Source organism: Malus domestica, chromosome 15, assembly GCF_042453785.1.
Source record: "Malus domestica chromosome 15, GDT2T_hap1".
Classification (NCBI taxonomy): domain Eukaryota; kingdom Viridiplantae; phylum Streptophyta; class Magnoliopsida; order Rosales; family Rosaceae; genus Malus; species Malus domestica.
Window position 1 is genome coordinate 46,715,893 of NC_091675.1, and position 27,136 is coordinate 46,743,028.

Below are 27,136 nucleotides of genomic sequence, written 5' to 3' on the forward strand. Positions count from 1 at the left end.
TCTAAGTGAGTTGCAACCTAGGCGGATCTAGGCGGGTGCCTAGGTGGGTTAGGCGGGTGTCTAGGTGGTCTAGGTGGTGGGCTGGGGCTTATGCATTAATCGGGGTGGTGGGCTGGGGCCTAGCGCCTAGGCGGGGCCTAGGCGGAGCTAGGCGGGGATTTTTAGAACAGTGGAAGGATGGGCTAATGAAATTTATGATTGAATCTTTACATTTGCATTATAGTCAGTCACCCTTTTGTGAGTATGACCTGAGTAGGAAAATGATTGATGAATTTTCGTGAAAAACGCATACTATACACGTGCGTACTTTTCAAAAAGCTATGCATTATTGTTTGCTGAATTTTATCAGTAAATGTTGGTTTGTTAGGGCTTCCCCACCCGCTTTTACCAAAAACAGAAAAGAGAAACAAAAATATATCGTCCTTCTTCTTGATCTTCTCTGGTAGCATGATTATATCCCACCTCCTCTTCTTCATCAACACTTAAGACTAACACCCGTTCAGATCCTTATAAATTTGATCATGGTGGAGAGGAACTATAATTATCAAGTTGAGGTTGCGAGTGAGCAAAATTTGATTTGTGAAATCGTCCATTTCACAGTGTCTTTTTGAAGAAACTAGTTTGGGACTTTCGTCCAACGGCTTGCCGGCAGAAAGAAAACTCAGCAGCTTTCGGCATCTTACAGTACACAACACTGGTATGTGCGAGGTACCTCCAAGCTCTCCTGTTGTTAAAACATAGCTCTGCTTGTACCATTGACTTTGTATCCTTTTGGCTTTTTTTATTTTTAATTTTCCGTTCTGTGTTTTCCTATGAAATTTGTGTTGGGTCTTTAAGGCCATCTATAACCGAGGGCTAGCCAGAGGGCTCGTTTTAGCCCTCTGGCCCTCCAAGATTCCCCAAGATATTAATATTTTAATGAACAGTACATGGCTATATTTGCCTCCGTCTCCAACCAAGGGCCAAAGGCCACATGGCTCGTTTTAGCCCTGTCACAAAAAACCGTCTCCAACCGAGAGCCAAAGGGCCATAGGGCTAAACATAATTTATTATTTAAAAACTACAATTTAAATTCAAATCCAACGGCTTAGTGACGTCAACATGACGTCAGCTAGCCGTTGGATTTGAATTTTTTTTTTTTGCTATAAATAGGGTGGATATTGGGCTATAATTCACATAACTTTGAATTCAATCTATTTCAATTCAATCTCTTGCAATTCAATCTCTTTCAATTCAAGTTTGCAATAAATTCCAACTTTGGATCCTCATCCAATTCCAATTGGGGGTCCTCATCCAATTCCAAATTGGAAGCAAAATGGGCGCAAATGAGACAAGAAGATGAGGAGTCTGATGAAGAAGTTCAAGTAAGGCGCAACAAACAAAACATGGCAGCAGCTATGGCTGCGGCCATGGTGTGTCAGTCAACTGAGGAACAACCTCAATGGGGTGGCTCTGTTGCTGGTCACTCTTACAAACCACGAAACAGAGCGATGGCGCATGCCAATTTGATGAACAATTACTTCAACCCTAACTCGGTGTACACAGAAGAGGATTTCAGACGTCGCTTCCGGATGAGGCGTCATGTCTTCGAGCGTTTACTTCGTGATGTCCAGCAAGTCAATCCATACTTTCGACAGAAGCGGGATAGAGCAGGCTGCCCTGGTTTCTCACCTCATCAGAAGGTTACTGTTGCACTCCGAATGATAGCCTATGGCTCCTTAGCTGATTTGATGGATGAAACCCATGGTATGTCTGAGTCTACATACCTTAATACTCTTGAAGAATTTTGTGACACAATTGTTCAAGTTTACAAAGACAAGTACCTCCGAGAACCAAATGAAGAAGATCTGAATCGGCTTCTTCGCAAAGCTGAAGACCGTGGGTTTCCAGGCATAATAGGGTCATTAGACTGCATGCATTGGGATTGGAAGAACTGTCCCACTGGATGGCAAGGAGGCTTTAGCGGAAGGTCGAGAAAGCCAACTGTTGTGTTAGAGGCAGTTGCCTCATATGACACATGGATGTGGCATGCTTTCTTTGGAGTCCCTGAATCCCAAAATGACATTACAGTTCTTGGGCGTTCACCCCTCTTCAATAACTTGACGGAAGGTAAAGCACCTCAACTTGACTACTACATCAACGGCCGTGAATACAGTATGGGGTATTACTTGGCAGATAACATCTACCCAAAGTGGGCGACACTTGTCCAAGCAATTCCAAACCCTAGGAATGACGCAGAAAAGTTGTTTACCTTACACCAAGAGGCATACCGGAAAGATGTTGAGAGAGCTTTCAGTATTCTACAAGCACGGTGGAAGATCATCAGCGAACCGGCAAGAGGGTGGAGTCAAGAAAATTTGAACTCCATCATGATGTCTTGCATCATATTACACAATATGATAGTGGAGGATGAGCGAGATGGGTATATTGATGGAGAGTCCGATGTCGACCAAGAAGATCCAAATAGGTCAAGAAGGGCTCTAGCAAAAATATATGATGGGCCTAATTTGTCTTTCAATCCAAGAACTGATAGTATCTCTATAAATGAGTACATGAGGCGATATAGAATGATACGTTCTCGTGCCACAAATAAGTACCTACAACAAGATCTTGTTGCACATCTTTGGGCCAAAAGAAGCATGGAGTAGGCTCTTAAGTTTTATGTTGTTAAATGTTTTTAAAAATGTTGCTTAAGTTTCATGTTGTATAATTTGTATGTTGGTTAATGTTATTTAATGTTGTTTCATATTGTTTAATGTTGTTTCATGTTACTTAATTTAATTTAATGTTGTATAATGGCCTAGGAAGTTATAGGAAAAAAATAGAATTAAAAAAAGATGTGAAACAAATTTTGTGAAATAGAAGTTATAGGAAAAAAATGGAATTTAAAAAAATATGAAACAAATTTTGTAAAATAGAAGTTATATGAAAAAAAAAAGTATGAATCAAATTTTGTAAAATAGAAGTTCTAGGAAAAAAAATAGAGTTTAAAAAAAAATTGAAACAAATTTTGTGAAATAGAAGTTATAGGAAAAAAATGGAATTTAAAAAAAAATATGAAACAAATTTTGTAAAATAGAAGTTATAGGAAAAAAAATAGAATTTTAAAAAAAATTGAAACAAATTTTGTAAAATAGAATTGAAAAAATATATGAAACAAAATTTGATTCATATGAAAAGGAAAAAAAAGGGAAAAAAAGAAGTTTAAATTCATATAAAAAAACAAGTTAATACAATAGCTACTAGCCGTTATATTAAAAAAAATTCAAACTATTAGTGTCGGTTATAACCGACACTAATAGTAATTCAAAAAAAAAAAGCCTTTGAATAATTATTACTGTCGGTTATAACCGACAGTATTAAAAAATCCTTCTTTAATGATGTCGATTATAACCGACAGCAATGAGAAAACTATAAAAAAAAAAAAATAGCCAGCTCGGGGCTGGCTGGCTGACCGAAAGCAACCAGCCCTTTGGCCCTTTGAAATTCTGTGGGGCCTTCCCAGATTCCCGAGCCCTCTGGCCTAGCCCTAGGTTGGAGACGGTTTTAGGGCTATTTTCAGCCCTCTGGCCCTCTGGACCCTTCGGTTAGAGATGGCCTAACTCACACTCACCACCGCCATGCTGTGACCTGATCGTCACACTCAAAAATTCCTTTGAGCCACTTGGTCATTTTCTTTTGTTTATGAAATTTAGAGAGACAAGCAAAAATGTCATAAATTATTTGGTGGTTAAGAGTCCCTAAATGAGCTCCTCACTAAAATTTAGAGAAACAAGCAAAAATGTATGCGTTCCATTGTGGTTTTAGAAATCGTAACGCACAATTTAACACATGCATTTTAAAATTATTTAGAAATCAATTAAAACGACTAAATCCGCATGGTAAAATAAGTCTTTCAGTTCCATCTATGTTCTATTAAATTTATATTAATAGCTTATGTACCATCGCAATCGCAAATTTCTAAGTCCTAACTATTACAAGTTACATGATTTTTTAATATGGATTTGAGAATGTGGTTGTTTAATTGTCCCTAAGGTGTAGTAGTAGTTGTTAATTGGAAAACAACAACAAAAAAAACCCCCTAAAAGACCTAAATTACTGCAGATTAACATGAGTACAAAAAAAAGGAATTTTTTTTTTTATATATATATACACACATGTTGTAAACATTCCTAGTTTAAGTATGATTGTGTAAATCCTAGATAAGATTTGATTCTAGTTATCCTTTCCTATTACAACTTGTATTACTTGGAGAAGAAGGAATATCTTCTCTCCCTTTACTACTATAAATAAAGGCACAATGTAGGAGGGATAACAACACACACATTCCCCTACAATTCTACAAACACACATCTCTCTCCTCTTTCTCTCTGCCGCCGGCCCTAGTCCATCTGTCAGATAAAATAGACCACAACACGTTATCAGCACGCTCCTACCGCTGCGCTTAGGAATCTGACGTTGGAGATTTTTTCTGCATCAAACCAGTTCATCCATATCATCACGCAATCAGGTTCTTTCCAAACAACGGCTTTTAACTCGATATTTTGCAAGCCCTGATAGCATGAACATTCACCATGATGCATGACCCAACTTTACATTTTACGTATTTTAGATTCTACATAAATTGTGTATGCTTCATAATCAAAATTGCTACAATTATGTGAATTTGATATTTGCCATGAATTGAATCCTACATATGTACATGCATTGAAACTATTATTTGCATATCCATCAACGTAAATATGTGATTCATTGAATTATATATGCATCTAATTAAAAAAAAAAAAAATTATGGGCTCGCCTGGAAAGGCCCGAAAAAAAAAAAAAAAAAAAATTTAGGGCTGCACACAGCAGCCCATTCCCCTCTTCTCACCCCGTGGGCCTGTAATCCCACCCGAGGGTTCTTGGCTTATACTTTTAGGCCCCGAGATTTTATTATTTAATATTTTTTTAAATATGGGTTTTTATATTTTCACCCACATTTTAATTTGGCCCCGAAGACCAAAAATAAATTAATCATTATACAATATTTCTGCATATATTATTTGTTTGCATATATATTTGTGTTTGCCTGCAGGAATATATGAACCTGAAGTTCATAATTACTTTGAAACCCGAAGTTTTCACTTAAATATATCACCCATGAAAACCCGAAGTTTTTCATGCAAAATTAAACCAATACATGTCTATTAGAACCTGTATGTTCTACTCCTATGTGAATGGATTGATTTTTCTCCATTACACTAACCACATCTTGTTCATCCATTTTGTGATAGGAACATGTCGAATTTGAACAAACTCGACTTCACCGCTTTGGAGGTTTCTGGAAGGAACTACCTCAAGTGGGTTCAAGATGTGAAGCTCCACCTCACTGCAAAGAACTTGCGTCCTGCTATTGAAGAAGCAACAGATAAACCTGTTGGCGAGGCTGAAAAAGCCACTGCTATGATCTTCATCCGAAGACATATCCATGACGCTCTGCAAACTGAGTACCTTGCTGAGGAGGATCCACGTGCATTATGGGTCGCTTTGGCTGATCGTTTCGATCACCAAAAGGACATATTCTTGCCTGAAGCAAGACACGACTGGCAGCACTTGCGCTTCCAAGACTTTAAGTCTGTGAATGAATATAATTCTGAAGTTTGTCGAATCCGATCACTTCTCAAGTTTTGCAATGAAACTTTGACTGAAGAGGATCTCCTGGAGAAGACCTACTCGACCTTCTCTGCTTCTAATATTGTCCTGCAGCAACAATATAGAGCTCAGATGTTCACTAAGTTCTCGGATTTGATCTCTGTTTTACTTCTTGCTGAAAAGCAGAACCAGCTGTTGATGAAGAATCATCAAGCTCGACCTACTGGGGCTACTGTTGTGCCTGAAGCACATTATAGCACTAATCAGCACCCAAAACGCCAAAAGAGGCGTGGTAAGGGCGGCCAGAAGCCATCCCACCAAGGTCAACAGAGCCAAGGCCCATCCAAGGGAGGAAACAAAGCCCAGAAGCGCCCAAACCTCGCTCCCAAGGCCCCGAACTTCAAGAATAAGGGCAAAGCACCTACCACAATGAATGACGATATGTGCTATCGTTGTGGTTCCAAGGACCATTGGTCCCGTATTTTCCGTGCTCCCAAGAAGGTTGTGGATGCATATCATTCTCGTCGTACGAAGTTTGAATCAAACTTCCTGCAAGTGGACGAACCGGAGACTACAAAGATGGAGGTTTCTGATTTTCAGGAGGATACCACTCCTATGGAAGATTAGAATCTTAGACATAGACTTATTTTTCAGTTAAAATAAGACAATTGGGGCCGAATTCCACCTTGTGGCCGAACCCCACCTTGTTTTTTTTGGTTGATTTTGAACAATTTTCCTTTATGTTTTGGATTACTAGTTGGCGATTTATTTTGGATATTAAGTTTTTAATCCTTGAAAAAATGAAATTATTTTGAATTGATACTTGTTTTTATAAACTTTTATGCATGTGACCGATTCAAATTAATTTTTCATTCTAGGTATGACTAGTGGGAAAGTTAGTTGTCTGGCAGATAGTGCAACCACGCATACTGTTTTGCGTGAACGCATCTATTTCACTAACTTCGTACCTAAAAATGCACCTCTGACAACCCTCTCAGGCCCATCCAACCTGATCGAAGGATACGGTAAGGCACGTATAATGTTGTCCAATGGTACAATCTTGACCATTGCTGAGGCACTCTATTCTCCACGTTCCGGAAGAACGTTACTAAGTTTCAAGGACATTAGAGATAACAATTACCACGCTGAAACCCACGTAGAAAACGCAGTTGAATTTCTGTGCGTAACTTCCTACGAATATGGCCAGAAGCGTATTCTAGAGAAGATGGAGCGTAACCCGAGTGGTCTGTATACTACGACCATACGCCCCATAGAATGCCACTATGTGGCCGGCCCTACCATAGGGACCGCGCACGAAATTACACTTTGGCATGATCGTTTGGGACATCCTGGACGAATAGCGATGCGCCGTATCCTCAAAACTTCACACGGGCATCCACTAACCCGAAGCTTAGGTTCGATCCATGAAATTGCATGCCAAACATGTTCTATGGGAAAGCTTATTACTAAGCCTTCTTATGACAAGATTCGTTCGAATCCTCCAATTTTTCTACAACGGATTCAGGGGGACATTTGTGGACCGATTCAACCTCCTTGCGGACCATTTAGATATTTTATGGTTTTGGTTGACGCTTCTACACGTTGGTCACACGTGTGCTTGTTGTCCACAAGGAACGCTGCATTCTCCAAACTGTTGGCTCAGGTTATCAAGCTCAGGGCTCACCACCCTGATTATCCGATCAAATCTATTCGATTGGATAATGCTGGAGAATTCACATCTAAAACTTTTGATGACTATTGCATGTCGGTTGGGGTTGAAGTTGAACATCCTGTACCCCATGTTCACACCCAGAACGGCCTGGCAGAGGCTTTCATTAAGCGTTTACAAATGATTGCTCGATCGTTGGTCATACGTACCAAGCTCCCGATCGCTGCTTGGGGCCATGCAATATTGCACGCAGCAAAGTTGGTCCGCCTGAGGCCTGTTGCGACACAACCATTTAGTGCCCTTCAGTTGGTCACCGGATGCGAACCCGACATATCGCATCTGCGCGTTTTTGGTTGTGCGGTCTATGTGCCGATCTCGCCGCCCTTACGTACAAAAATGGGGCCTCAGCGAAGGATGGGAATCTATGTCGGATATGATTCTCCTTTGATTATTCGTTACTTAGAACCTTTGACAGGCGATCTGTTTACCGCTCGTTTCGCGGATTGTCACTTCTATGAGACAGTCTTCCCGTCGTTAGGGGGAGATAAGAACGTCAACGTTCCTAATGAACGACGCGAATTATCGTGGACGACTCCCACTTTGTCTCATTTAGATCCCCGCACCGCTTAGTCTAAAGCTGAAATGCAGCGCATATTAGATCTCCAGAGCATAGCTCAAAGCATGCCAGATGCTTTCACCGATCTAGCGCGCGTGACAAGATCACATATTCCAGCTGCGAATACGCCTGCAAAGATGGATGTACCAAATGTACGACGGACTACCCTCCTGGAAGCCCGGGACGCCAATTCTGGTGATCCACGTACATTAGCGGCTAGCCAATCATCTGCCCCTACACAAAAGCGTGGCAGACCTCTTGGTTCAAAGGATTCACACCCCCGGAAGAGGAAAACCACGGCACAAGGTCCTGAAGAGCCTACCGTGAATCCGACTATCGCTTACTCATTTTACCCAACTCATGAGGAAATTCTAGATTATGGAAGCGTCCTTGAAGAGACGAATCCTCCTCCCGAGAATCGTGAGATTTCGGTCTATTATGCTAGCTTAGATGATGTGTGGCGTAGAAATGAGATGATTGTCGACGATGCATTAGCATTTGCAGTAGCTACTGAGATCATGTTGAGCGATGACATTGAACCGCGTTCCGTTGATGAATGTCGACGTAGAGCTGATTGGTCAAACTGGAAACAAGCAATCCAAGTCGAACTTGATTCACTTGCGAAACGTAAGGTGTTTGGACCTGTAGTTCCTACTCCTCCACATGTGAAGCCCGTTGGCTACAAGTGGGTTTTCGTTCGGAAGCGTAATGAGAAGAACGAAATTGTGCGTTACAAAGCTCGTCTTGTAGCACAAGGTTTCTCACAACGCCCCGGGATTGACTATGACGAAACTTACTCACCCGTTATGGATGTGATTACTTTTCGATACCTTATCAGTTTGGTAGTTTCCGAAAAACTGGATATGCAGCTGATGGACGTAGTAACCGCGTATCTCTATGGGGATCTTGATACGGAAATTTATATGAAAGTTCCCGAAGGACTTACATTGACTAGTTCAAATATTTCCAAACCCCGGAACACGCTCTCAATTCGGCTGAGGCGTTCACTATACGGTTTGAAACAATCCGGAAGAATGTGGTATAACCGTTTAAGTGAGTATTTGACTAGTCAGGGATATGTGAATAACGAACTATGCCCTTGTGTGTTCATTAAGAAGTCACATTCCGGATTTGCGATTGTTGCAGTATATGTCGATGACATGAATCTCATCGGAACTCCTGAAGAGCTCGCGAGAACTGCTTCGCACCTGAAGTCGGAATTTGAGATGAAAGATCTAGGTAAGACTCGATACTGTCTCGGCCTCGAGATAGAGCATTGTTCGGATGGAATCCTAGTACATCAATCGAACTACACCAGAAGGTGTTGCGCCGTTTTAATGAGGATAAAGCGAAGTCTTCGAGTACTCCTATGGTCGTTCGTACGCTAGATGCAAAGCGAGATCCCTTCCGTCCGAAGGAGGATGATGAAGAGATTTTGGAGCCTGAAGTTCCTTATCTAAGTGCGATAGGCGCTTTATTGTACTTAGCTCAATGCACTAGACCCGACATCTCCTTCGCTGTTAATCTTTTGGCAAGATTCAGCAATGCACCAACACGCAGACATTGGACTGGCGTGAAAGACATCTTCCGTTACCTTAGGGGTACTACGGATTTGGGCTTATTCTATCCCTACGAATCCTCGAGTGATGCCGCACCCTATGCTCATCGGGTTGATTCTCGCCTTGTTGGTTATGCTGACGCTGGATACTTATCTGATCCGCACAAGGCGCGTTCTCAAACGGGTTATGTCTTTACCGTTGGAGGCACCGCAATATCTTAGAGGTCAACTAAACAGACCTTAGTTGCCACTTCGTCTAACCATGCTGAAATTCTCGCCTTACATGAAGCAACTCGGGAATGCTTTTGGTTGAGAGCAGTAGTGGGCCATATTCGAAGCTCCTGTGATCTTCATCCCGCCGTTATTGCCCCGACGACGATTTTTGAAGACAACGCAGCTTGCATCGAACAGCTCAAGAAGGGTTATATCAAAGGAGACAACACCAAGCATATTGCGCCGAAGTTCTTCTTTACACATCAACAACAAGAGCATCAGAAGATTGAAGTCACGCAAATCCGATCACAAGACAATCTGGCCGACCTCTTCACCAAATCACTACCGATGGCGACGTTTCAGAAGCTTGTTCATGGAATTGGTATGCGTAAACTTTCTGAGTTGTAACTTTGCTATTTCTCTTTGGAATTATGTCAAACTCAGGGGGAGTATCTTCTGGATACTTGCTTGATCTTAATGTACTCTTTTTCCCTACGATTAGGAGCATTTTTCCCACTGGGTTTTTGCTACCTAACTAGGTTTTAACGAGGCACCCACCTTGGGCTGGTCATATCCCTGATGACGTCCTGTAGACGTTTCTTTTGACTTTGCATTTCTCACGCATTTTTCCTTAGACTATGGATTTTGTCCCTACTTGGGTTTTTGCCATAGCCTTAGGGTTTTTAGTGAGACTTACTACTTATGCAAGTTCCTACCTTATTGAGAATAAGCGTTGTTCCTTGGAATCAGTGCCAACGAGTCGACTTCCTCAACTTCTGCATGATGGTGAATCTACCTTGAGTATTTACACACTCAAGGGGGAGTGTTGTAAACATTTCTAGTTTAAGTATGATTGTGTAAATCCTAGATAAGATTTGATTCTAGTTATCCTTTCCTATTACAACTTGTATTACTTGGAGAAGAAGGAATATCTTCTCTCCCTTTACTACTATAAATAAAGGCACAATGTAGGAGGGATAACAACACACACATTCCCCTACAATTCTACAAACACACATCTCTCTCCTCTCTCTCTCTGACGCCGGCCCTAGTCCATCTGTCAGATAAAATAGACCACAACAACACACACATAATTTGATCAGACGAGAGCCCAACCTTCATAAATCTATCAAACACATGGTGCTATATACCGATTGCTATTGGTGGAAATCGATATATCTAGATTTAGAATGGATACACTGAAATAGAATTGAAGCTTCAACTCAATGAGCAAAATTGAGATATGGTAATCAAATTTTTTAAGTTCAAATTCCTCCCGAGGTGCCAGCATAACTAAGAAGCTACTTTTTCACAAATAAAGTATTCTTCAGCACAATCTGCAGGGTAATACAGTTTTTCCATACCATATGCTAATTTCCTTAATGTAAAAAAAAATTATAAGAATATTAAGTAACATAAACCTAATCTCTACCAAAGATTATAAGAATATTTGAATAAAATAAAACTAAATTATAGCTACATTGAAGTATACAGTGAAAATGCATAGGACATAGACAGACTAAAACACCCATGTTCCCACCTCGAGGTTAACGATTCTTTGTTCAAGTAGAGAAACAATCAAAACAAACTACTCTGCAGCAAGATGCTACGTTAGTAAGCATAATGCACTCGAGATAAAATCTAGAGTTTTGATTGGCATTTCAGAAAACTAAGTCGTAGTATTGTTATTCGAAAGAGTAATGTATACCATGTTTTTATACCACATTTCTATACTATCTTAAGTGGCATCTGATGTGGACAGATACATCATTTGAAAAATTTGCAAAACCTAAAGAAAAGAAGGAGAAAGACTCCTTGTATACCACAATCATCATTTAATTAACGAGCTTTTCTTAATTATTAGTTTATTAAATAATGAACTAAATTTAAAAATCTGATTATTTCAAATGATATGGTTGTTCACATCAAATGTCATCTAAGGTGATATGAAAATGTGGTACAAAATCCTGGTATGAATAACATTACTCTATTCGAAAACCACCCCAGTGTTATTCAAAAACTATGTCCTAATACTGTTGAAACAATGAAATTTATACAATTTCACTTTCCAACCATGCTACTCCAAATGCTACACAAAAATGAACCATCTCAATCATCAATTACACCAACAATTTCATGACTTCCCATTCTTTTTTTGCTATTCAATTTCAGTATACTCTTATTTCATCTTAGCTTTGTAATCGTAAGAGAGTTGTACACATTCTTACACAGAACAAAAAAAAAGAACAATTTGCGGAGCTAAATTCAAGTCGTAGAAAAAAAAAAACAATTTATTCACGTATCAAAATAAAAAATATAATTCAAAAGACATATTTTGGAAAAGTGGTGGAATCGATCGAAGAATTTAAATAGTCGTATATTTCTTCTTAAGTTTAGTCGGAAACTGTAGAGTAATTGAAATGTACTAGAAAAAAAATCAATAACCCAAATAATCATCAATCAAACACGCTACAAAACCCAAAATTACCCAATTGAAATAACGACACCAATTGAACTATAACTCAGCCAAATCCCACCACACTCCCTTTACTCCTGAAAAGGGCTGCAGGACAAATCTAACTGCTTTATACAATTATATCAGCTCAGACCCTAAATATTTATTTCTTCCAATGAGATATAAATAATTTGGATGCAAAAAACTGGGTAACCAATTGAAGATGGGCCTACCTACAATACATCGGAGTTCTCGGGCATTTAGAGCTGTTAGATCCAATCTGGTTGAGTGTAATGGCTCTAAGTGCCCAAATATGCAATACTCCAGTGTACTGTAGAAGAATTCCAAAAATGAACGAAAAGAAAGAAAGAAAGAAGTGTTGTAAACATTCCTAGTTTAAGTATGATTGTGTAAATCCTAAATAAGATTTGATTCTAGTTATCCTTTCCTATTACAACTTGTATTACTTGGAGAAGAAGGAATATCTTCTCTCCCTTTACTACTATAAATAAAGGCACAATGTAGGAGGGATAACAACACACACATTCCCCTACAATTCTACAAACACACATCTCTCTCCTCTCTCTCTCTGCCGCCGGCCCTAGTCCATCTGTCAGATAAAATAGACCACAACACGTTATCAGCACGCTCCTACCGCTGCGCTTAGGAATCTGACGTTGGAGATTTTTTCTGCATCAAACCAGTTCATCCATATCATCACGCAATTAGGTTCTTTCCAAACAACGGCTTTTAACTCGATATTTTGCAAGCCCTGATAGCATGAACATTCACCATGATGCATGACCCAACTTTACGTTTAACGTATTTTAGATTCTACATAAATTGTGTATGCTTCATCATCAAAATTGCTACAATTATGTGAATTTGATATTTGTCATGAATTGAATCTTACATATGTACATGCATTGAAACTATTATTTGCATATGCATCAACGTAAATATGTGATTCATTAAAATTATACATGCATATAATATAATTGAATTGAGAAAAAAAACAAAAACACAAAACATTTTTTTGCGATTGGGATATGAGTTCTTTTGAACCCGTGACCACCATCCTGCAGATGGGGTATCACACGCAAATCAGAGAGCATTCAGCTCTCCTTGTTCCCAGAAACCCACGGAGCCAAGCCCCAAAAAAACCCAAAATCCCGACACCCTTCATGGTGTCCCCCGATCATGGAGTGGCCTACAGCCACAACCACGAACCTATTGGTTCTTGCTATAAACGACCTGCAGTCGTCCCATGTCGGTAATTGAACCGAGATTCACCGGAATCTCGTCGGAATTTTTTTTGAAAAATTCGATTTCAATTTTTTTTAGGGTTTTATAGTTGTTGAAACGTTGAGATTTTCTTATCTCCGTGATTGTCCACGACAACCATGACTCACCCCAAGTCCCAACAACCCCGACGCCGTCAAAATTTTCCGGCTTTCTTCTTCGGCATTGCACACCCAGCACGGCTGGGATTTCTTTTGGGTCTCTTTCCCGAGCCCTACTCGGGCTTTGTCTCTCGGCCCGTGTAACAAAATAAAAAAATTAAAAAAAAAAACACAATTTTTTTTGCTGGGCTCGCTTGCAGCGGCCCAGCCCACAAAGAAAACAATTTGTTTTTTTATTTTCCTGGGCTCGCCTGCAGCGGCCCATACCGAAAAAAAAGAGAAATTTTTTTTTAGGGCTGCACACAGCAGCCCATTCCTTTCTCACCCCGTGGGCCTGCAGCCTACACCCGGGGGTACTCGGCCTATATTTTTAGGCCCCGAGATTTTATTATTTAATTTTTTTTAAAATAATATGGGTTTTTATATTTTCACCCACATTTTAATTTGGCCCCGAAGACCAAAAATAAATTAATTCACTTATCATTATACAATATTTCTGCATAAATTCTTTGCATATTTGTTTGCATATATATTTGTGTTTGCCTGCAGGAATATATGAACCTGAAGTTCATAATTACTTTGAAACCCGAAGTTTCTTATACACATGCCTTGTTTGAAAACCCGAAGTTTTCACTTAAATATATCACCCATGAAAACCCGAAGTTTTTCATGCAAAATTAAACCAATACATGTCTATTAGAACCTGTATGTTCTACTCCTATGTGAATGGATTGATTTTTCTCCATTACACTAACCACATCTTGTTCATCCATTTTGTGATAGGAACATGTCGAATTTGAACAAACTCGACTTCACCGCTTTGGAGGTTTCTGGAAGGAACTACCTCAAGTGGGTTCAAGATGTGAAGCTCCACCTCACTGCAAAGAACTTACGTCCTGCTATTGAAGAAGCAACAGATAAACCTGTTGGCGAGGTGAAAAAGCCACTGCTATGATCTTCATCCGAAGACATATCCATGACGCTCTACAAACTGAGTACCTTGCTGAGGAGGATCCACGTGCATTATGGGTCGCTTTGGCTGATCGTTTCGATCACCAAAAGGACATATTCTTGCCTGAAGCAAGACACGACTGGCAGCACTTGCGCTTCCAAGACTTTAAGTCTGTGAATGAATATAATTCTGAAGTTTGTCGAATCCGATCACTTCTCAAGTTTTGTAATGAAACTTTGACTGAAGAGGATCTCCTGGAGAAGACCTACTCGACATTCTCTGCTTCTAATATTGTCCTGCAGCAACAATATAGAGCTCAGAAGTTCACTAAGTTCTCGGATTTGATCTCTGTTTTACTTCTTGCTGAAAAGCAGAACCAGCTGTTGATGAAGAATCATCAAGCTCGACCTACTGGGGCTACTGCTGTGCCTGAAGCACATTATAGCACTAATCAGCACCCAAAACGCCAAAAGATGCGTGGTAAGGGCGGCCAGAAGCCATCCCACCAAGGTCAACAGAGCCAAGGCCCATCCAAGGGAGGAAACAAAGCCCAAAAGCGCCCAAACCTCGCTCCCAAGGCCCCGAACTTCAAGAATAAGGGCAAAGCACCTGCCACAATGAATGACGATATGTGCTATCGTTGTGGTTCCAAGGACCATTGGTCCCGTATTTGCCGTGCTCCCAAGAAGGTTGTGGATGCATATCATTCTCGTCGTACGAAGTTTGAATCAAACTTCCTGCAAGTGGACGAACCGGAGACTACAAAGATGGAGGTTTCTGATTTTCAGGAGGATACCACTCCTATGGAAGATTAGAATCTTAGACATAGACTTATTTTTCAGTTAAAATAAGACAATTGGGGCCGAATTCCACCTAGTGGCCGAACCCCACCTTGTTTTTTGGTTGATTTTGAACAATTTTCCTTTATGTTTTGGATTATTAGTTGGCGATTTATTTTGGATATTAATTTTTTTCCTTGAATAAATGAAATTATTTTGAATTGATACTTGTTTTTATAAACTTTTATGCATGTGACCGATTCAAATTAATTTTTCATTCTAGGTATGACTAGTGGGAAAGTTAGTTGTCTGGCAGATAGTGCAACCACGCATACTGTTTTGCGTGAACGCATCTATTTCACTAACTTCGTACCTAAGAATGCACCTCTGACAACCCTCTCAGGCCCATCCAACCTGATCGAAGGATACGGTAAGGCACGTATAATGTTGTCCAATGGTACAATCTTGACCATTGCCGAGGCACTCTATTCTCCACGTTCCGGAAGAACGTTACTAAGTTTCAAGGACATTAGAGATAACAATTACCACGCTGAAACCCACGTAGAAAACGGTGTTGAATTTCTGTGCGTAACTTCCTACGAATATGGCCAGAAGCGTATTCTAGAGAAGATGGAGCGTAACCCGAGTGGTCTGTATACTACGACCATACGCCCCATAGAATGCCACTATGTGGCCGGCCCTACCACAGGGACCGCGCACGAAATTACACTTTGGCATGATCGTTTGGGACATCCTGGACGAATAGCGATGCGCCGTATCCTCAAAACTTCACACGGGCATCCACTAACCCGAAGCTTAGGTTCGATCCATGAAATTGCATGCCAAACATGTTCTATGGGAAAGCTTATTACTAAGCCTTCTTATGACAAGATTCGTTCGAATCCTCCCATTTTTCTACAACGGATTCAGGGGGACATTTGTGGACCGATTCAACCTCCCTGCGGACCATTTAGATATTTTATGGTTTTGGTTGACGCTTCTACACGTTGGTCACACGTGTGCTTGTTGTCCACAAGGAACGCTGCATTCTCCAAACTGTTGGCTCAGGTTATCAAGCTCAGGGCTCACCACCCTGATTATCCGATCAAATCTATTCGATTGGATAATGCTGGAGAATTCACATCTAAAACTTTTGATGACTATTGCATGTCGGTTGGGGTTGAAGTTGAACATCCTGTACCCCATGTTCACACCCAGAACGGCCTGGCAGAGGCTTTCATTAAGCGTTTACAAATGATTGCTCGATCGTTGGTCATACGTACCAAGCTCCCGATCGCTGCTTGGGGCCATGCAATATTGCACTCAGCAAAGTTGGTCCGCCTGAGGCCTGTTGCGACATAACCATTTAGTGCCCTTCAGTTGGTCACCGGATGCGAACCCGACATATCGCATCTGCGCGTTTTTGGTTGTGCGGTCTATGTGCCGATCTCGCCGACCTTACGTACAAAAATGGGGCCTCAGCGAAGGATGGGAATCTATGTCGGATATGATTCTCCTTCGATTATTCGTTACTTAGAACCTTTGACAGGCGATCTGTTTACCGCTCGTTTCGCGGATTGTCACTTCTATGAGACAGTCTTCCCGTCGTTAGGGGGAGATAAGAACGTCAACGTTCCTAATGAACGACGCGAATTATCGTGGACGACTCCCACTTTGTCTCATTTAGATCCCCGCACCGCTCAGTCTGAAGCTGAAATGCAGCGCATATTAGATCTCCAGAGCATAGCTCAGAGCATGCCAGATGCTTTCACCGATCTAGCGCGCGTGACAAGATCACATATTCCAGCTGCGAATACGCCTGCAAAGATGGATGTACCAAATGTACGACGGACTACCCTCCTGGAAGCCCGGGACGCCAATTCTGGTGATCCACGTACATTAGCGGCTAGCCAATCATCTGCCCCTACACAAAAGCGTGGCAGACCCCTTGGTTTAAAGGATTCACACCCCCGGAAGAGGAAAACCACGGCACAAGGTCCTGAAGAGCCTACCGTGAATCCGACTATCGCTTACTCATTTTACCCAACTCATGAGGAAATTCTAGATTATGGAAGCGTCCTTGAAGAGACGAATCCTCCTCCCGAGAATCGTGAGATTTCGGTCTATTATGCTAGCTTAGATGATGTGTGGCGTAGAAATGAGATGATTGTCGACGATGCATTAGCATTTGCAGTAGCTACTGAGATCATGTTGAGCGATGACATTGAACCGCGTTCCGTTGATGAATGTCGACGTAGAGCTGATTGGTCAAACTGGAAACAAGCAATCCAAGTCGAACTTGATTCACTTGAGAAACGTAAGGTGTTTGGACCTGTAGTTCCTACTCCTCCACATGTGAAGCCCATTGGCTACAAGTGGGTTTTCGTTCGGAAGCGTAATGAGAAGAACGAAATTGTGCGTTACAAAGCTCGTCTTGTAGCACAAGGTTTCTCACAACGCCCCGGGATTGACTATGACGAAACTTACTCACCCGTTATGGATGTGATTACTTTTCGATACCTTATCAGTTTGGTAGTTTCCGAAAAACTGGATATGCAGCTGATGGACGTAGTAACCGCGTATCTCTATGGGGATCTTGATACGGAAATTTATATGAAAGTTCCCGAAGGACTTACATTGACTGGTTCAAATATTTCCAAACCCCGGAACACGCTCTCAATTCGGCTGAGGCGTTCACTATACGGTTTGAAACAATCCAGAAGAATGTGGTATAACCGTTTAAGTGAGTATTTGACTAGTCAGGGATATGTGAATAACGAACTATGCCCTTGTGTGTTCATTAAGAAGTCACATTCCGGATTTGCGATTGTTGCAGTATATGTCGATGACATGAATCTCATCGGAACTCCTGAAAAGCTCGCGAGAACTGCTTCGCACCTGAAGTCGGAATTTGAGATGAAAGATCTAGGTAAGACTCGATACTGTCTCGGTCTCGAGATAGAGCATTGTTCGGATGGAATCCTAGTACATCAATCGAACTACACCCAGAAGGTGTTGCGCCGTTTTAATGAGGATAAAGCGAAGTCTTCGAGTACTCCTATGGTCGTTCGTACGCTAGATGCAAAGCGAGATCCCTTCCGTCCGAAGGAGGATGATGAAGAGATTTTGGAGCTTGGAGTTCCTTATCTAAGTGCGATAGGCGCTTTATTGTACTTAGCTCAATGCACTAGACCCGACATCTCCTTCGCTGTTAATCTTTTGGCAAGATACAGCAATGCACCGACACGCAGACATTGGACTGGCGTGAAAGACATCTTCCGTTACCTTAAGGGTACTACGGATTTGGGCTTATTCTATCCCTACGAATCCTCGAGTGATGCCGCACCCTATGCTCATCGGGTTGATTCTCGCCTTGTTGGTTATGCCGACGCTGGATACTTATCTGATCCGCACAAGGCGCGTTCTCAAACGGGTTATGTCTTTACCGTTGGAGGCACCGCAATATCTTGGAGGTCAACTAAACAGACCTTAGTTGCCACTTCGTCTAACCATGCTGAAATTCTCGCCTTACATGAAGCAACTCGGGAATGCTTTTGGTTGAGAGCAGTAGTGGGCCATATTCGAAGCTCCTGTGATCTTCATCCCGCCGTTAATACCCCGACGACGATTTTTGAAGACAACGCAGCTTGCATCGAACAGCTCAAGAAGGGTTACATCAAAGGAGACAACACCAAGCATATTGCGCCGAAGTTCTTCTTTACATATCAACTACAAGAGCATCAGAAGATTGAAGTCACGCAAATCCGATCACAAGACAATCTGGCCGACCTCTTCACCAAATCACTACCGAAGGCGACGTTTCAGAAGCTTGTTCATGGAATTGGTATGCGTAAACTTTCTGAGTTGTAACTTTGCTATTTCTCTTTGGAATTATGTCAAACTCAGGGGGAGTATCTTCTGGATACTTGCTTGATCTTAATGTACTCTTTTTCCCTACGATTAGGAGCATTTTTCCCACTGGGTTTTTGCTACCTAACTAGGTTTTAACGAGGCACCCACCTTGGGCTGGTCATATCCCTGATGACGTCCTGTAGACGTTTCTTTTGACTTTGCATTTCTCACGCATTTTTCCTTAGACTATGGATTTTGTCCCTACTTGGGTTTTTGCCATAGCCTTAGGGTTTTTAGTGAGACTTACTACTTATGCAAGTTCCTACCTTATTGAGAATAAGCGTTGTTCCTTGGAATCAATGCCGACGAGTCGACTTCCTCAACTTCTGCATGATGCTGAATCTACCTTGAGTATTTACACACTCAAGGGGGAGTGTTGTAAACATTTCTAGTTTAAGTATGATTGTGTAAATCCTAGATAAGATTTGATTCTAGTTATCCTTTCCTATTACAACTTGTATTACTTGGAGAAGAAGGAATATCTTCTCTCCCTTTACTACTATAAATAAAGGCACAATGTAGGAGGGATAACAACACACACATTCCCCTACAATTCTACAAACACACATCTCTCTCCTCTCTCTCTCTGCCGCCGGCCCTAGTCCATCTGTCAGATAAAATAGACCACAACAAGAAGAGCTTTATAAACCCTTTCTTTAATCATGCGAGCTTAGCAAAATATTTTTTATTATAACTTTATTTTCTTTCAAGTATTTTTTATATTTCTTTGTGTTGCTCACAATTGATATAATGTGGAAAGTGTGGTGATAGCTTCGTATCTCTTTAGTACGAATTGTCTCAAGTCTCTTTCTCTGTGTAAGTCCAATGATTTTGGTTTTGTTTTTACAATTTGTATAAAAACTTTCAATCATGTAACTACAAAACAATTAACTTAAAGTCCCTCAAACCCAAAAAATAATTAACTTCAAGGAGAAACAAATGGAATTAGTAAAAAGCAAAGACATCGTTTATTCACAATTCATCTATTCAATTCTAAAATTAGCTTATATTCCTCTAATGTTGCACACAAAGCAAACTAAAAGGTCATGGAATGTTTAAAATAGCTAGCAATGTCTTATGCTAGCAACATACAAAACTAACCCTTCGTCCTACATGTGCTCAAAAAATGTAGTCTTATTCTCTTCGAAAGCCACATTGACGGTTTCTCATATTTATTACTATAGCCAACTTTAGAGTATAGTAATTTGAAAATTTCCATCTCTAATCAGACTTTCATTCCTAATACAAGTAAGCATACTAGAGCCAAGTCACATGTACATGCCTAACAAAAGTTTAGTCCATTTTTACCACAAAAAAATGAAATAAAATAACCAATAATATTCTTGTTTGACGATATGACGAATTTACTCTTACTAGAGACACCAATTTGTTTTTTTTTTCTTTTAGGTAAATCAAGACATCAACTTATTAGTTTTTGCATCAATTTTTTAGATCCCAAATTTCGTGGCAATGTTTCAACACGTTTTCTGTTCACATTTTACAACAAATAAGAATTTGCATTGTGACTTGGTTAACAATAACTGGTGTCTCTTGCACTATTATTATGTTTATCATTTCTTACATACATCTAATATTGGACCTGTAATCTGATTGGCATCTCAATGTAAAATCAGATGTGTTTGGTAGCTGGAGAATATATTCTCAATTTGCATTCCAATTTGTAGATAATAACTCTTCTTCATGCATTCACTGCAACAGATAGACTCCATTCAATAGCTGCAATGAGCACCGAGCAGCAGAATGCTTCTTCGTCTTCTTACCGGTGCACATATGATGCATTCTTGAGTTTCAGAGGCGCAGATACACGCAAGGGCTTTACAGATCACCTCTACAGTGCTTTGGAGTTGGCAGGAATCCACACTTTTAGAGATGATGATGAAACTGAGAGAGGAGCAAACATTGAACAGGAGCTACAGACAGCGATACAAGAGTCACGAGTATCAGTCATAGTTTTCTCCAAGGACTACGCCTCTTCCAGGTGGTGCCTGAATGAACTTGCTATCATCATGGAACGTAAAAGAACAGATGGACACATGGTTATCCCGGTTTTCTATGATGTGGAACCATCAGATGTCAGGAAGCAGACGGGCAGTTTTGCATAATCATTTACTAGACATGAAGAGCGCTTCAAGGACGAGATAGACAAGGTGGAGGAGTGGAGACGAGCTCTAGAAATGTTGCAGACCTGGGAGGGATGGTTTTAGGAGAACTGTAATTTTTCATTCCCTCCTATATTCAGTCAAGTAAATCAGATGCTAGTCTCAAGCTTGTGAAAGTTTTAGCTTTTCTTTAAAAAATAAAAATAAAAAATAAATAACTTGCTCATGTTTTTTCTTTTGGTCTGAAAAGAAAGAACTTACTGTGCCTCATATTTTTTGATATCAATAACATATAGGTACGAGTCACAGTCAAGGATTTAAATATCGATATTATCGGCGATATTTCGCCGATAATATCGTTTTTTACAGAGACCGATTTTTTTACACATATCCAGTCATTTATCGTCAAAATATCGCGATATTATCGATAATATCGCGATATTATCGATATTACCGATAATATCGCCGAGCTCCGTCGTCAGCGACCGGAGCTGCTAAGATCTACGCGATTTGGGGGGGGGAAAGAGTCGGGAAGAGGAGTCGCGGAGAAGAGGAGTCGCGGGGGCGCGAGAGTAGCGGAGAAGAGGAGTCGTGAGGGGGGGAAGGAAGAACGGTTGCGCAGCTGGGTGGTGGATTTGAGCGGTGGGGGGGAAGAACAGTTGCGCAGCTGGGTGGTGGATTTGAGCAGTTTGAAGAAAGTTTCTGCGGAGGGGCTGTGGGAAGCGGTTTGAAGAAAGTTTTTGTGAAGGGGTTGTGGGAAGAAGAGTCGCAGAGAAGAGGGGTCTGGGAATCTGCAGAGAGGGGGGACGGTGGGCTTTGGGAATCTGGAGAGAATGGTTCGGGGGGGTGGCTGGGAAGAACAGTTGCGGAAGGGAGTTGTTTATGTGGATTTGAGTGGTTTGAAGAAATTTTCTGTGGGTTTGAGTGGTTCGAAGAAAAAGGAAGGAGAGGACTGCAGGAGCTGCAGAGAAGAGATGTGGATTTGAGTGGTTTGAAGAAATTTTCTGTGGGTTTGAGTGGTTCGAAGAAAAAGGAAGGAGAGGACTGCAGGAGCTGCAGAGAAGAGATGGGGGGACCGGAGAGAAGAGATGTGGGTTTAAAGTGTAAAATATTGTACTAATTCATTATATATAAATGATTATGATGTGTTTAAATTAGATTATTATTCATTAAATTAGGTTTTTTTTATTATCAAATTAGATTATTATTCATTAAATTGGATTATTATCAAATTAGATTATTCATTAAATTGGATTATTATCAAATTAGATTATTATTCATCACCATGTTTTATATTAGGATTATTTTTTTATGAAATTGGATTATTATTCATTAAATTGGATTATTATGAAATTGGATTATTATTCATTAAATTGGATTATTCATTAAATTGGATAACTACTCTTCACAATACACTCACTCTACACATAGAGATGATGAAGATAGTGAAAATTTTGAACCTCATAAGAACTCTATGTGGTACTAAGTCACTTATGTATCTTACCATGCAATGTATAAAGTGTAAAATATTGTACTAATTCATTATATATAAATGATTATGGTGTGTTTAGACTTCTTTCATTAATTACTACATATTTTCTACACTCACAATGTTTGTCAGCTCGCTATATAATCAACTTGATAATGTTAAATCCATCATGCAATGCATTTCTTTCCAATTTTTTGTGATAAACTAATAGATAATTGACTAAATAAACATCCTACAAAGTTTCAATAAAAATTTCCAAGTTTTTCTTACAATTTCCGTGGTTTCCATGTAATTTTTATCGATATCGATATTTTACCGATATTTCCATCGATATTTCCGTGTTTTCGGACTACCGATATTTCCGATATTACCGATATTTAAATCCTTGGTCACAGTTTATCCAAGATATTGTCGAAGCGGTTGGAAATAAACTGGACTACATGAGGAATAGGAGATTAAGAGTTGATCCCTATGTTATTGAAAGAGGTTATTATGTGGAAAGCCTAAACATGTGATTACTGAGGGAAAATGCGGTACCCACCTTTGACGTGATTACTGAGGGAAAAATTCAAAAGATTCTTTGCATGAGTTTTGATTCTTTACAAGATCATGATAAACGTTTATTCCTCCATATAGCCTGTTTCTTCATAGGAAAAGACAAGGATTTTGCAACTACAATCCTTCATGAATGTGATTTTGCGACAGAAGTTGGACTTCAACACCTAGTTGATAGATGCCTTGTGGAAATTAATGCCTGCAACAAGTTAACCATGCATCAATTGCTTGAAAACATGGGAAGGGCAATAATTCGCGATGAATCACCTGAGGACCCTGGAAAACGCACTAGACTGTGGCATAAAAAAGAAGCAAGTGACGTTTTGAGAAATTTAACGGTACGAAACATGATCTTTAACTGTATTTATTTGCATTGGTGTTCTACATGTGACTAGTAACTTATCCAATGCTCTTATTTGGTGGCAGGGTACGAGAAGTATTAAGGGCCTCATGCTCCACTGTCCCTCAACATTTGAAACAAAGGCATTTACAAAGATGCTCAATCTTGAACTACTTCTGCTTGATAATGTAAAGTTGAGTGGAAGCTATGAAGATTTTCCAAAAAAATTAATATGGCTGTCTTGGCGAGGATTCTCTTTAAAATCAATTCCAGCCAATTTTTGTATGGAAAATCTAGTTGTTCTTGACTTACGGAAGAGCAGTCTGCAACATGTTTGGAACGGAACCAAGGTATCTTCTAATCTCTCTCTCTCTCTCTCTCTCTCTCTCTCTCTCTCTCATTACGCACAAACAAAAAAAAATCAGTGAAACTAAACTGTGCATTCATAGCAACTAATGACTTCTATTTGATACAGATTCTTACAAGATTGAAAATTCTTAATCTCAGTCATTCACATGGCCTTAGGACAACATCTGACTTGTCCGGACTCCCCAACCTTGAGAAACTAATTCTTAAGGATTGCATTAATTTGGTTGATGTTGATGAATCCATTGGAAATTTGGGGAAACTTGTTTTCTTGAATCTAAAAGATTGCAAAAGTCTTATGAAGCTTCCAAAAAGAATGAACATGTTGAGGTCTCTTGAGGAACTTATTCTTAATGGTTGCTCAAAGCTTGGTCCTCATGACAGTGCCACGGTTATTGATTTACACGCTACATCTAGGGATATGAAACAAATTAGACTGTTATCAGCATTATCATGGACACCTATCAGGTATTGGTGGATGTGGGCATGGCCAGGAAAGACTCTTCAATCAACGAGTTTCTCACTGGCAAGTCTACCCCGTTTTTTGGGAAGCTTAAGTATGTCTTACTGCAACGTGTCAGAGGTTCCCAATGATCTGTGTACACTATCTTTGTTGAAGGATTTGAATCTAATTGGTAACCCAATTTTGTGCCTACCACAAAAAATGAAGAGTCTTATTATGCTCGAGACTCTTTTGTTAGATAATTGCACAAACCTTGAAATTCTTCCAGAGCTCCCACCATGGTTGAAGAGGTTAGAAGCAAAATATTGTACTTCATTGAAAAGATTAACAAATTTACCAAACTTGTTCAGATCATTGGAATCACTTTTTTGGGGTTGTGAGCATTTAGTTGAAGTTGAAAGCTTGTTGAATATAAAACCGGTGAGAAGCGCTGACATAGAAATGACAAGATATATGGGCCTGTTCAATTTGAAATCCATAGCAAGCACTGATGTCGAAATGATCAACTACTTGACCAGTACAACCAGGAAGGCTCCTGTCCAGGTCTTTCTCTGTCTCCTCTCTCATGTATAGTTGTTCTAATTATTATATCTATGAACTAGTTGGGCCTAACTGTTTGAATAGTTAAATTTGAATTGTAGATTCTTGATGAAACAGGTACTCTATGAATGTGGCATATATAGCATTTTCTTTCATGGAAGCAAGATTCCAGATGGATTTGGCTTCACAATAATATATAGATCTGTGCTGTCAGTTATTGTACCTTCACATCCCTTTCTCAAAATCCGAGGCTTGAATTCATGTGTGTTATATGCAAGAGAACCAGGCTTGGAATATCGTCTTACTGTTCAGCATTTGATTAAAGTCAGTAATCAGACCAAGGGTCTTATGTGGACCTATTCCCCACTCACAGTAGGTTTGCCTACTGAGAAGGAAGATGTTATGGCTAAGCAATTTTCGATTTGGAAACAACGAATTGGAGTATGGGGACGAATTACGTGTTTCGGTGGAGATGCATGATTTTGTCCGGGTAAAGGAATTCGGAATTCAGCTTGTGTACGAGCCGGAAAGACCTCCTTCTAGCCAGAATAATGTTGTTGCTGGAGATGTGTCACTGTCAGCATCAGAGTACCAAATGTGGACAGGAAAATACTTTCTCAGTAATCATGGGCACCGTACTCATCAAGCTCAATTCCGAAAGAGACAGGAGAATCCAGCACATATTGAGTTTTCATTTGGGCCAGAGTGTCTATTTCATAAACTATTCAAGGCCCGAGGACCATTCGAAACTGTTGTGAAACTTAGAGCATATCCAGCAGATTCCCCATCTGCTTCTCCTCACCCATTTTGGCTAAAATAAAGAGAAACCTTCTCAGTTCTTTATCCAGCATCATTCATTTATGGTTGGAAAGAAACATCAGCATCAGTTTTCTTGGTGAGTATCGTCCCTTTATTCTTTCTTGTCATCTCTTTCTGAATATATACTCATGGCTTTGTTGGATTTGTTGCTCTTTGCTTATTGTCTTTGATTTGTTAATTGAATGAATATATTAAACAAAAAGAGGGGAAAGCTCTTTGAACTCAGAACAACAAGGTCATAAGACCAATCAAGGAAACAAAACCGGAACAGTCCTCATGAGTTAGCAGATGAGGTTTGAAAACCCCTATAGAGCAAAACCAACTTGAGCGTAACAGCAGTGGGACTACATGTATTTCTGAAAAACCTACAATTAGTTTCCCTCCAAAGCCTACTCCTTACAAACGAATCTTGAGTTCCTGCGACGTAGTATTTGGGGTAACTTCTATTTGGACACATTTATATGAGCAAACTTTTCTTATTCTATTATTATGCATTCGGATTAGAAAGCCCGCGATCAATAAGATATTGAAAACGTGTATTTCCTGATACATTATATAAAATTAATAATTCGCTAAATTCATAAGATAATACATTATAGAAAATTCATATAGATTCCACATAATATGTAAATTAATAATTTCCTAATACATTGTGCCTATGATTCGACAATGAGGCCTTCCTAAAATATAACTCAATCATTGTTTGTTTTTTTTCTTGAAATTGATACCTTGGATCTTATCTTTTTCTTAACATGATAAGAAGTTGTGATGTGGTATTTTCATACTGCAACAAAAAATTATTCAATGTCATCACCGCTTTGAGAACTTCTTTTCGGGAAATGGGCTCCATAGTAGAACCATGTACAAACTATTTTTGGAAAATAAGTAGATTCAAAATTTTACTTGGTTAAACAATAAAATCGTTAGTTTGTAAAATAAGAAACTAAATTAATAACTTATTAATTTATTAATTATTTAATATTTTGCTAAATTAATAAAAAAAAATTTGGTCGCGAGGTTATTAATTTATAGAGGTCTAATGGATTTAGATAGAGGACACTAGGTAGGTTTCCCTTTAAAGAGTCTGATATGGTTGCTTTAAGTCTCACTTCTGCCATATCTAATTTACATGCCGCAGTCAGATTTTCCTTTCCCTGTTGAGTCAAGTTCTTAACATTCAACCTAGAAATGATAAGAATTTCCACCATTATTGTGTTTTGAGGTGTTGAGCATCTCCCTTTCATACAATGGGA

General features: G+C 39.8%; 2 protein-coding genes across 6 annotated transcripts; both read left to right on the plus strand.

Moving 5' to 3' along the window:
* Positions 1–444: 444 nt before the first annotated feature.
* LOC139192593 (uncharacterized) lies at positions 445–21,104 on the plus strand. Of its 4 annotated transcripts, none has more exons than XM_070814860.1 (2): positions 445–697; positions 1,312–2,756. In XM_070814860.1, the coding sequence occupies exon 2, from the start codon at positions 1,326–1,328 to the stop codon at positions 2,646–2,648; it is 1,323 nt and encodes a 440-aa protein (XP_070670961.1). In that variant the 5' UTR covers positions 445–697; positions 1,312–1,325; the 3' UTR covers positions 2,649–2,756. The 4 variants fall into 4 exon arrangements, 2 of the variants coding, with proteins under 2 accessions (XP_070670961.1, XP_070670960.1); XM_070814859.1 differs by having other exon boundaries at positions 540–708; XR_011576806.1 differs by lacking the exon at positions 1,312–2,756 and adding an exon at positions 20,911–21,079 and having other exon boundaries at positions 567–708.
* A 2,182-nt stretch (positions 21,105–23,286) lies between these two features.
* Positions 23,287–26,035, plus strand: LOC114821484 (disease resistance protein RPV1-like). 2 transcript variants are annotated; one of them, XM_070814864.1, is made up of 4 exons: positions 23,287–23,693; positions 23,782–24,045; positions 24,171–25,067; positions 25,166–25,324. In XM_070814864.1, exons 1-4 carry the CDS (start codon positions 23,385–23,387, stop codon positions 25,190–25,192), a joined length of 1,497 nt encoding a protein of 498 aa, XP_070670965.1. In that variant the 5' UTR covers positions 23,287–23,384; the 3' UTR covers positions 25,193–25,324. The 2 variants fall into 2 exon arrangements, with proteins under 2 accessions (XP_070670965.1, XP_028949588.1); XM_029093755.2 differs by having other exon boundaries at positions 23,288–23,693; positions 25,182–26,035.
* The last annotated feature ends 1,101 nt before the right edge of the window (positions 26,036–27,136 follow it).